Raw genomic sequence first — 11,973 nt, 5'->3', positions numbered from 1 at the left:
CTGTCCAGTCAGTATTCATGCTGCTGCTTCTTGCTGAAAGTTCCTTGTGAGGTCCAGCAACCAATATGTAATAGACCAGGAGTGGGAACCATGGCCCTTTTATGACTTGTGGACTTCAGTTCCTCAGCCAACCACAAATTGAAGTCCATAAGTCATAAAAGAGCCATGGTTCCCCACCCCTGGTGGCTCAGGAGCTGATGGCTGGCTCAGGAATTCTGGGAATTGAAGTCCACAAGTCATTAAAGGGCCATGTTTCTCCACCCCTGGGTAGGCTATTTAGCTGTGACACATTGCCAAGGATGCACCACGAGGAAGCTAGTCTCTATGGCACTGTGACTGTGGGAATGTCCCGCAAACTACATCATATTGCGATGGGATGCCCCCTCAGAAGGTTCCCTAGATCCTTGCAAGAACTACATAATCTTGAGGGCACTGCTGTCCAATGGCTAAACAATCTACATACCCGGGCATAGGATTAACCACTTACTAATTGCTTGTACATAATCTAATGTTATTCATAATTTTAATTCATCATTTGTACTGTGTGTTTTTAAAATAATTCACTGTTCTGGTGTAGTATACAGGTAGACCTTGACTGACGGCCACAATTGAGCCCAAAATTCCCATTCCTATGTGAGAAATTTTGCCCCATTTTATGACCCTTTTTGCCACAGTTGTTAAGTGAATCACTGTAGTTGTCAAATTAGTAACACAGTTGTTAAACGAATCTAGTTTCCCCATTGACTTTGCTTGTCAGAACATCACAAATGGTGATCATATGACTCTGGGACACGGCAAACGTCATGAATACGAGTCAGTTGCCAAGCATTTAAACTTGAATCACGTGACCAAGGGGCTTCTGCAGCAGTTGAAAGTGTGGAAAATGGTCATACATCACTTTTTGGTGCGGTTGTAACATTGAACGGTCACTAAATGAACTGTTGTAAGTCGAGGACTACCTGTATGTTGATACACATTTTATATACCGCTGTTTTTGTGAATTTTATGCATTATGCATTAATTCTGTTACCTCATATGAAATAAATGAATAAAAATTGGTTCAGTCACTCCGTCTTGAGCTGCTAGACAGTGGTAGGCAACCTTGGCTCTTTTATGATTCGTGGACTTCAACTCCCAGAATTCCTGAGCCGGCCATGCTGAGGGGAAAGGGAGAGGTTTCCAAGCTGAGCCATGCTGGCTCTGGAATTCTGTGACTTGAAGTCTACGAGTTGTAAAAGAGCCAAGTTTGCCTACCCCTGTGCTAGAAAGCTTTCCCATAAATTAGGGGGAAGTGGTTCCTCATTCCTACACTGCCAAGTTGTGTTTCCTGGACGTATTATAACCTTATCAACAAAGTGTGTGCCATTTTGTTTTTCAGACCAAGCAATTATCATTGTGATACATGATGCTCATGCTTTTGTCCCGAGGACTGATGGAGCCTTAGAAGAGACTTAAATAAAGCATATGCACATAGAAAGTTCTAGGGCTCTGGAAGAATATCTGAACTCATGATAGGTACTCATGTTTAAATTGAGGGGAGGGTTTATAGGTACTCCTGAATTTACCACTGGTCACTTAACAACCATTCAAAGTTATAACAAATTTTACTTAGGACTGTTGGCGAAGTTACAACAGCCCCCACACACTTCTGTGGTCACATGAATGCATTTTGGCACTTGACCAATTGAGCTCAACTTACATACGTTTGCAGCATCCCGCAACCATGTTTTCTGGTGTTTTTCACCAGCTTCCGGTCTTTACTTCCAGTTTCTGGAAAATAAATGCCCATAGAGGAAAATTGATTTGCCTAATGACTGTGGTATTTGCTTAATGACCACAGTGCTTATTTAATGACTAAAATGCTGAAAAATTGAGTCTGGTCACCCAAAGCCTCTGCTTATGACCAGGCTTAATTACGGTGGTAGGTTGAGTGCTGTGTTGGATAAAATCTGCAAAAATTGTTTTCATCCTACAGCAGGGGTCTTCAAACTTGGCCCTTTTATGACTTGTGGACTTCAACTCCCAGAATTCCTCAGCCAGCGTGCCTGGCTGAGGAATTCTGGGCGTTGAAGTCCACAAGTCATAAAAGGGCCACGTTTGAAGACCCCTGTTCTACAGCCTTTCTCTCCTCATCTCTTGCTCTTCATTTGTGTCTGCAAAAAACGGCTAAATAGAGGTCACTATTGGCCAACAATGAGAAGGCTGCTTATTTAAGAAAAATCACCTAGCATAATTTTCCTGTGTAGGTTGTATTGACTCAAGGTTAGATGGATCCTCATCTCTGCCCCAATATTGACCTTAGATGACATTGGTCACATATGTGTTTATGCGCATCAGCAGAAGCTGTTTTACATGCAAAGGGCCAGAATTAGCGCCTGCAGTAGGTAACATCACCTCACAGAACCCTTTTGTTACCTCAGCGGCAGTAGACCAGTAGGGCAGGAAACAATACCTAAGGCCATTTGCTGCCTGAGATGCACTAAGTCAGAGGTCTTCAAACTCGGCCCTTTTATGACTCATGGACTTCAACTCCCAGAATTCCTCAGCCAATGTGCCTGGCTGAGGAATTCTGGGAGTTGAAGTCCATGAGTCATAAAAGGGCCGAGTTTGAAGACCCCTGCACTAAGTAATTTACAGATAGTCCTTAACTTACAACAGTTCAATTAGTGATGGTTCCAAGTTACAACAGCACTGGAAAAAGGCTGCAGTGGTCATAAGTCCCTTAAAAAATGTGGCAAGAAAAGTTGTAAAAGGGGGCAAAACTCACTTAACGAATGTCTCAGTTAGCAACAGAAATTATGGGCTCAATTGTGGTCATCGGTCGAGAGCTACCTGTGTTATAGGTAGTATTAACATTTTAACTTGGGCATTAATTTAATTATTTTTTAATGTTTGTATTGGTGTTTATATTTATGCCCTGTGAACCGCCCTGAGTCCCTTTGGGAGAAGGGCGGTATAAAAATCTCAATAAATTAAATTAAATTAAATTAAATTAAGATTTGTATGGTTAGTATGTGATTGGGCAACTCAGTATTTTTCATAACCACATTTGTATGAGAGTACTGTGGAGCTAAGACCTATTTTAAACTCATTTGGAAATTGAACTTGTGGAGATCCGGGGAAAGGAAAGGGATTTACGAACAACTTCTCTCATTGATACTAGAAAGACTTTAAAAAGACAGTCTCTCATTTTCTTCAGCTAAAGTTCGCCCTTTTCTGCATCGTCAGCTTAGAAGAACTATTGGGAACCTATCCATCTATAGTTCAGAAGTGAATTCCTGGAGGGAAAACAAGTTTAGGCCTGAGGGGTCCTTGCTGGTCACTGAACTTGGTTGTTTTCTTGCAGATGTTTCATTACCCAACTAGGTAACATCAGCAGTGCTAGCGTTAGGTCTATGCTTCAGAAAAAGCAAAAGAGTCTTATGGCCCTTTAGAAACCAACAAATACAATGTGATACAGGTATATCCTCGTTTAGTGACCATAAAAGGGACTGGCAACTTTGTTGTTAAGTGAAGCAGTCACTAAGTGAAATCACAATTGTGCTTACCATCTTCACCTTTCTTTTTCTTTACAGACCTGCAAAGATCATAATATGAGGATTGGTCACGAAATTACTTTGTTGTCACTATTGTAAGTCACTAAATGAGGTGTTGGTAAACAAGAACTACTGTGTGCGTTTCCATTGACTTCAGCCACTTCTTCAGGGGCAAGTGCTGTAGAATTCAGGTAAATGTGTGTAGAATTCAGCCTAATAGCCACAAACCTTGTTAATTGACTTGGAAAAATGGCTGCATTATGATCAGTGAGATTTCTGTTAAGTAAATAGAAATACGTTTTTACACTGTAAATACTCTTCATCTTATTCCACTACCTGATTTCCTTCCTTAGGATTGCTTTAAATCTCATGATTTCATAGCTTCCTCTTTCATTTATTCCTTTTTACCTCAGAAGAAACGCAAAATAACAAGTGCAGAGAGTCGTCGACTTACAACAGTTTATTTGGTAATTGTTCAAACTTAACAATGGCACTGAAAAAAGCTGACTTATGACTGCTTTTCACACTTAGGACCGTTGCGGCATCCCCATGGTCACATGATCAAAATTCAGGTGCTTGGCAACTGACTCATATTTATGACGGGTACAGTATCATCCCCTTTGGCGACATTCTGACAAGCAAAATCAGTGGGGAAGTCAGATTCATTTTCACAACCGTGTTACTAATTTAACAACTATAGTGATTCATTTAACAACTGTGGCAAGAAAAGTCATAAAATAAGGCAAAACTCACTTAACAAATGTCTCACTTAGCAAGAAAGGTTTTGGGCTCAATTGTGGTTGTAAGTCGAGGACTACCCGAAGAGCATTCAGGAAAAGGATTAACAGCGGACTACTTCAAAGGCCTCAGCTTCAATACCAGTTTTAATACAATTAGTTAATTACTGTAATTGGGACTGGCAACTCGATGCCATCATAAAGCGAAACATCACATGACCATATCAACATATGACAGCCATTTTGGTCATTAGATTTAAAATACTTGGAAATTCATTGAAAATAAGGATTTTATCTGTTTAATATTTAAAAATTAGACCTAAAAGGGAAAAGAAAATTAACTATTATGAATATATTTGATTTATAGATTAACCCAAGTAATATACATAATGGTTTTGATTTATTAAAGGGGATATTGTATTATTAAGTAGATGACTTAATAGGGTGGGAAATAGATAACTTTTAAGATTACATTCAAATAGATAAAATGTGTATTTTGGATATCATTTTTTGTTATGAATTGAGACAAGGGAAATCTTGGTTACCCAAAGCCTGAAAATTATAAATATCAAAGGTTAAATTGGAATATTGATGAGAAACAAAAAATTAATAACGGGATATGTATTCTTTATGAAGTTTGAATGTAATTAAGATATGTATAAGCTAAAAATGTATTGATAAATGTAACAGTGATATTTTTATTGAATTGATATAACTAGAACTGTACTAGCTTGAATACAAGACAGTAAATGTTAAGAGAAAAAGAGAAGAAATATTTGATGTTGTAACCTGAAATTTGCGCTAAAGGTTTTGTTATTGAACTATTGATTAACCCAGTCACCACGTTGCTTTTTAAATATTTAAATGTAAAATTGGAAAATTAATAAAATATTATTAAAAGAAACATATGACAGCCGTTCTGACAGTGGCCTTTAAGTGAATCACTCATGGGCATTAAGCACAATGTTACTCGACTGTGACTTGCGACTTCTTGCTAGCTTCCCCATTGACTTTGCTTGTCCGACCCATTGACTTTGCTTGTCCGAAGCCGATTGTGAAGATCGCAAATAACAATCACATGGTTGCAGGGATGCTGTGACCACCATAATTGCGCTCTAGCTGCCAGGCACCCATATGAAAATTACATGACCATTGGGATGCTGTGACGGCCACAACTTGAGAAATGATCATGAGTCTCCTTCTTTAGCTCTATTGTAATTTTGAACAGTTGCTGAAATAGTAGTTAGTATCTGTATGGATTAACTGGTGGGGTAGTTTGCTTCAGTTTAATTAGTTTAAAAAATTGTTTACAAACAGGGAAAAAAAAGTTGAGTTAGAAATGCCATCAGCTATGATTTTAACTTCCTGCAGTTGCTTTGGCCTGGATCTTCTATTTCCTACTGTAGTTACAGCTCTGCTAAAATGTGGAATTGTTCACTTGTTTTCTTTATTCTCTAAACCAATCCAGAAGAATGGAATAAAAAAAATTGGCTTCCAAACATCCATAGAATAGCATCTGCATATATAAGGCTACTCGGCACTTAGGAGCAGCAGAAGCTCACAGATAATTATTTACAACTTCCAGGGTTAAACCCAACCTCAACAACGTTAGGCAGGTTCTTTTCTCTCACAAAGACTGGACAGAAAACAGGCTAATTCTATTATCTCAATCTTGTTAAAGGAAACCACCGCTTCAGAGAATGACAGGCCAGTATTACATGAACATTTGCACACATTCTGAAGCATTGCACAGCCCTATTTCTTAGACTGAAATGTTTATGGAAGGTGAAATAATTGTATTTAGAAATCTGTGCCAGGTATTCTTTCTGCATTGTAGCTTAGACCAGTGGCCCCCGACATTTTGGGCACCAGGGCCCTGGCTAAGGCTGAAGGATACAGTGATCTACCATACACGCTGTTTGTCCAGCTATGATAGCAGAATCCCATATGGCTCAGTGACAGCACTTTGCTGAGTCTCCTGACTGGAGGATCCCTGTTCCTATACGTGTGCAGGTAGCGCTCGACTTATGTCTATGTAATGATTGTTCAAAGTTACGATGGCACTAAAAAAAAGTGACTTACGATAGGCCTTCACATTTAACAATTGTTACCATGGCCCTGCAGTCACACGCTCAAAATTCAGGCAGCAATCTGCATGTATTAATGACCGTTGCCGTATCCTGGGGTCAGCCTTCTCAGGGGGCTTCCGACAAGCTATGGGGGAAAGTGGCTTCTCTTAACAACCATAGATTTGCTTAGCAACCATGGCAAAAAAAGGTAAAATATGGCATGACTCAAAGGCTGCATCACTTAGAGACTGAAGTTCTGTTCCCAATTGAGGATGTAGGTTGTAACCTGATCTCTTTTGAAAATTAGAGATAGAAGGGATTGAGTACAGGACTTTGGAGTTTTTTGCATGCATGCATGCGTGTGTGTGCCAGGAGCCTATGACAGAGTCTCTACCTTGAGTAGACTCTTAATAGAAGCATGGTTTCTGAACCCAGTCTTAGAATCACATTAGTTAGGCGAGTTAAAATTCAGGCTTCCTTAATGAAGCGCGGGGTTAAGCTCTTTGCATTCCCAGAGTAAGTGCTTTATAGCGCAACACCTGTTTTAGTTTGGCAAGATTTCTGTCCATAGGTGAGGAACGATACAGGTGGTCTTCAACTTAAGACCACAGTTGAGCCCAACATTTATGTTATGTGGGTTTTGCCCCGTTTTATGACTTTTTCTTGGTGCATTTATTAGACAAATCACTGCAGTTGTAACACAATTGTTAAATGCATCTGGTTGTCTCATGTCAGAAGGTTGCAAAAAGGGATCAAATGACTCCGGGACACTGCAAATCATCATAAATGCGAGTCAATTTGTCAAACATCTGAATGTAAATCCCATGACCATGGGGATGCTGCAAAGGTCGTGAGGGTGAAAAATGGTCATAAGTTGCTTTTTTCAGTGCAGTTGTAACTTTGAACGGTCACTAAACGTACTGTTGTAAGTCGAGGACTGCCTGTAAAGGAAACTACTTAGAAGAAACTCAACACGTCTTTCTTGGTTTCCGGAGTTAGTATGAAATGCATATGGCCTCATACGATGAAAACAACTCTTTTAAAAAAATTCTCATTTTTCCCCCCTTCCCTTTTCTTTTTTTAAATCCAGGGTGCATGGATAGTTGTTAAGAAGTTGCTGCTCCTTGCCTTTTCCTTTGGACTGCAAGTTGTTGTCTTACTGAATTGCACTATGGCGATGCTGCTGAGGGCCGAAATTGGGAGAAGCCACCCTGCAGGGCTGTAGTGCCCAAAGCCCATGACCAGATAAACCTCTGGAAAGCTTGAAGGGTTGAAACTTGAATTGGTGTGACTTGTTGCCTTTTCATCGGAGGGGAAATGGCCAGCAAACGAAAATCCACCGTGCCTTGCATGGTCCTGGCGAGAGAGCCGGATATGGATCTAGAAGCCATATCTGATGCGGAGGAGGTGTTACCTCCTGCGGTGATGACCTCTGCGGGAAGCGTGTCAAGCGACGAGGACTCTCGAGAATGTGGAGATTCAGACAGCCAGCCAAATAAAAAAGTTGAAGGCGGCTACGAATGCAAATATTGTACCTTCCAGACTCCTGATTTAAATATGTTTACTTTCCACGTGGATTCTGAGCACCCCACTGTCGTCCTCAGCTCCTCTTATGTCTGCCTCGAATGCAAATTTGTTACCAAAAGGTATGATGCTCTTTCGGAACATAATACCAAATACCATCCTGGAGAGGAGAACTTTAAACTGAACATGGTGAAGCGCAACAATCAAACCATCTTTGAGCAAACGGTGAACGATCTTACTTTTGATGGGAGTTTTGTCCAAGAGGAGAAAACGGGAGAAGAATCGGAGGGCTCAGAAAGCCACTTGACTGGCATCTCCATCAGCAAAACCCCCATTATGAAAAGGATGAAGAATAAGAATGAAACAAAGCGAATTGTGGTTTTTCACAACGCAGCCGAAGATGATCCTATGGAAGAAAAAGATGGCGACACCGACGTGGAGTGTGAGGAAGTAGTAGAAAAAGGAGCCACTGCGAGTTCAGACACCAACACAGATAATTCCTTAGCTGGGGAAGCGGCCACCAATGTTGTGAACCCCACCACAGTGATTCAGCCTGCCCAGGTGATCACCACCCTCGCGTCTCCACCAACTTCTAATTTAATTTCTAAAGTCTTGATCCCTATTAACAGCATCCCAGCCTATAACACCGCTTTGGATAACAATCCTCTCTTGCAGAACACTTACAATAAATTTCCATATCCAACCGTGTCAGAAATCGCGCTCCTGGCTACTCAAGCTAAATATACCGAGGAACAGATCAAAATCTGGTTTTCCGCCCAACGCTTGAAACACGGGGTCAGCTGGACCCCAGAAGAAGTAGAGGAGGCAAGAAGGAAGCAGTTTAACGGCACGGTGCACACCGTTCCTCAGACAATTACTGTGATTCCAGCACATATTTCGGCGGCTAACAACGGTCTACCTTCCATTTTGCAGACTTGCCAAATCGTCGGCCAACCGGGCCTCGTCCTTACGCAAGTCACGGGAACCAGCACACTTCCCGTGACGGCCCCCATCGCATTGGCGATGGCAGGAGTTCCAAACCCAGCCCAACTACAGAAAGCCCAGGGCCAAGCTACGCAGCCTGTTCCTGAAACTAAGCAAGTAGCGGCTGTTCCCGCGCCCCAGCTTACAAAATCGGAGGTGGTGGCGGCTGCAGCTACCACCAACATTGATACAGTTGCCGTTCGGGCGAAGAAGACGAAGGAGCAGCTGATGGAATTAAAAGTCAGCTATCTCAAAAGTCACTTTCCTCTTGATTCGGAGATAATCCGGCTGATGGAAACCACAGGATTGACAAAAGGGGAGATTAAAAAATGGTTCAGCGATACCAGGTACAACCAGAGGAATTCAAAGCACAATTATCACAATCATCAAAACAGTGATTCCTGCACTATCGTTATCGACTCCAGCGATGAAACGAGTGAATCTCCCGCGCTTATCCAGGCACACCAGAAGCGGCCTTCTGCAGCCTTGGATTTGGGCCCTCAGAAGTTCAAGGACAAGAGCGCAGAGCAACTGAAAGTCCTCCAGGACAGTTTCCACAACCACCCAGTCCTTTCTGAGGATGAAATAAGCAGGGTATGTTCAGAAACTAAGCTGGCCAGGGAAGAGATAGAGGCTTGGTTTCAAGAACAGAAAAAATTGAGTGGTTCTGGGGAAGAAGGTGAAGAATTGAATGCAGGTCATGGCGAGAGTCAGAAGGAAATTGCTGCAGCAGAAACCTCTGGAGGTGAAGGCTCTGGAGCCCAGAAGGCAGGGAAGCAGACCAAAAAATCCCCGGAGCAATTGCACATGCTCAAAATGTCGTTTATCCGAACTCAGTGGCCTTCCTCTGAGGAGTATGACAAGTTGGCGAAAGAAACGGCGCTTCCTCGAACGGAGATCGTGAGTTGGTTTGGGGACACCCGCTACGCCTGGAAAAACGGTGGCTTGAAATGGTACTACTACTATCAAGGGAACAATGCCAACAGTGCGAATGGTCAGGGCCATTCCAGGCGGAGAGGGAGGGGAAGGCCCAAGGGGAGGGGTCGGGGTCGGTCACGTGGGAGGCTGACATCCAACAAAAAGATCAAACCCTGGGACCGAACCCCAGTCATCAAGTTTAAAACTGGAAAAGCAATCCTCAAGGATTATTACCTGAAACACAAGTTTCTTAACGAGCAGGATCTTGACGAACTGGTTGCCAAATCACACATGGGCTATGAACAGGTCAGGGAATGGTTTGGAGAGAAGCAGAGGCGAGCCGAACTTGGCCTTGAGTTGTTTGATGAAGAAGACGAAGAGATGCTAGATGAGCAGGAGGAGGAAGAGGAGGAGGAAGAGGAGGAGGAGGAAGAAACAGATGACAGTGACAACTGGGAGCCCCCACGGCACGTTAGGCGTAGGTTGTCAAAATCGGACTGACGTGGACATCCTTGGGCGTGTCAGGACCCAACCTTGCCACGTGATTGGCCTTGCCAAGCGATTGGTGCTGTCTACTTCTACTTCTAGCAAACTGTCTACTTTGAGTTTGCTCCACCTTGAAGGCGGAATTGAAAGGTTGACTCTTGCCTCCAATGCAAACTTGTTCCTTGTGTGGAGCAGAAATGGAAAAACCAAGTCTGGAATTTGGATCCCACAAGTCTCCAGAAAGTTAGCCGTTGTCCATATCTGCTGATAGGGGCACACTGAAGGAACTATGTGCTCAATTGCCTTATGTTTGCTTCCAAAAATCCCGTAAGGAAAGAGGTTCGTTTTGAAGAAAGTGACAACCCCTCTGGGTTGAAAGAACTGTCACTAAATGGAAAAAAAAGTGATCACGGTGTCCCTATTGCTACGCTGCATGTCAGTTTTCTTCCCTCCAAACATAAGAAAGCCTTTGTAAGAAACTTCAGGTACCTGAAAAGATGTCCCACAGAAGAGAATCAAGATTTGTTGGCTATCTTCCCAGCATGCAAGATGTTAAATCATGGATTTCAGTTACAGGAAGACAGATTCTGGTAGAAGGTCAAGGGAGATAAAACCCCCATAGATAAGATCAGTTCATAATTTCTCCAGAGAAGTGATGGGCACGTTGAGACTTGAGACTAAACTGCCATTGGTTGGACATGCACTCATTTGGATTCCTACCCTGAGGAGGTGGCTGGCCACAGTGACCCTTTTGTCTCTCTGCGACTAGAAAAATAAAACGATTTGGGGAGAAAGGATACCAAAAGTGGGAAACCAGGGAATGGTGACAGTCGCTTGAAGTTTTTGAGGGTTTTTTTTAAAGGAAATTAGAGGAAAAAGACTATCTTTGTTACATAGAGAGCCTGTGTACTAGGTTTACAGAACTCCTGCTGAATGTGTCTCTCTAGCTGTGTTCAGGGAATTGGGGTCTGAACTATGTTTTTATATTAAAACTAATCAGTGTATATCATATTTAAATACTAGAATCAATTAATGCAGCCAATACCAAAAACTTAGCCTTGTTTGTGCAATTCTTTTTTTTCCCCTTCCATCTATCAAAGAGGAAAACCCCACTTCCCCTAAAATTCTGCAGGACAGTTTCTTTAATGAAAGGTTCATGGCTGAGAGGTCACTTGGGACCTTATTGAAAGGGAGACTCATGACATTTTTTGTCTTCAGAGGACCTTTAATTGTCTTCTTCCACCCCCTTGTATCAAGACTCTTTGGATCAGTGTTTCTCAGCCTTGGCAGCTTCAAAAATGTGTGGACGTCAAAAATATGTGGGTGCCTGTTACTTGTCCCAGCTTCTGCCAACCTAGCAGTTTGAAAGCACGTAACCACATGACCACGGAGTCGTCCTCAGACAAGCGCTGGCTCTTTGGCTTTGAAATGGAGATGAGCACCGGCCCCTAGAGTCGGAAACGACTAGCACGCATGTGCGGGGGAACCTTTACCTTTACCTAAACGCAAGGTTGGGATTGAAACAAGTTTAGCAGGTTGACAGCTAATCTTGGTAGGTTAGTCTCTTTAACAGGATGTCAGTAAGGCAATTGCCTAGCTGGCCTTTGGTTCCATAACGCTTCCCCCCCTCCCCGCTTTCCCCTCAAATGAGTAGAATCTTATATACGGATGCAAAGACTTGCAAGATTCTGCCATTTTGGCAATCTCATGCAAGGTCTC

The 11,973-nt window shown here is 42.4% G+C and overlaps 1 protein-coding gene across 3 annotated transcripts in view; it reads left to right on the top strand.

The window, feature by feature from the left end:
• Positions 1-11,282, top strand: part of ZHX1 (zinc fingers and homeoboxes 1) — a 13,491-nt gene extending 2,209 nt beyond the window's left edge. For 2 of the 3 annotated variants that reach the window (XM_083359341.1, XM_083359340.1), the window contains 2 exons: positions 3,576-3,727; positions 7,433-11,282. In XM_083359341.1, coding sequence (XP_083215467.1) covers positions 7,660-10,269 — 2,610 coding nt within the window. In that variant the 5' untranslated portion in view covers positions 3,576-3,727; positions 7,433-7,659 and the 3' untranslated portion in view covers positions 10,270-11,282. Of the gene's footprint in view, positions 1-1,378; positions 1,516-3,575; positions 3,728-7,432 lie in introns of all 3 variants that reach the window. The other variant, XM_083359342.1, reaches the window with a different exon arrangement.
• Positions 11,283-11,973: the final 691 nt, after the last annotated feature.

The sequence above is a fragment of the Vipera ursinii genome (assembly GCF_947247035.1).
Source record: "Vipera ursinii genome assembly, chromosome: 3".
NCBI classification, from domain to species: domain Eukaryota; kingdom Metazoa; phylum Chordata; class Lepidosauria; order Squamata; family Viperidae; genus Vipera; species Vipera ursinii.
The sequence above is the reverse complement of the archived record's forward strand: the minus strand, read 5'-3'. Positions and strand labels throughout refer to the sequence as shown.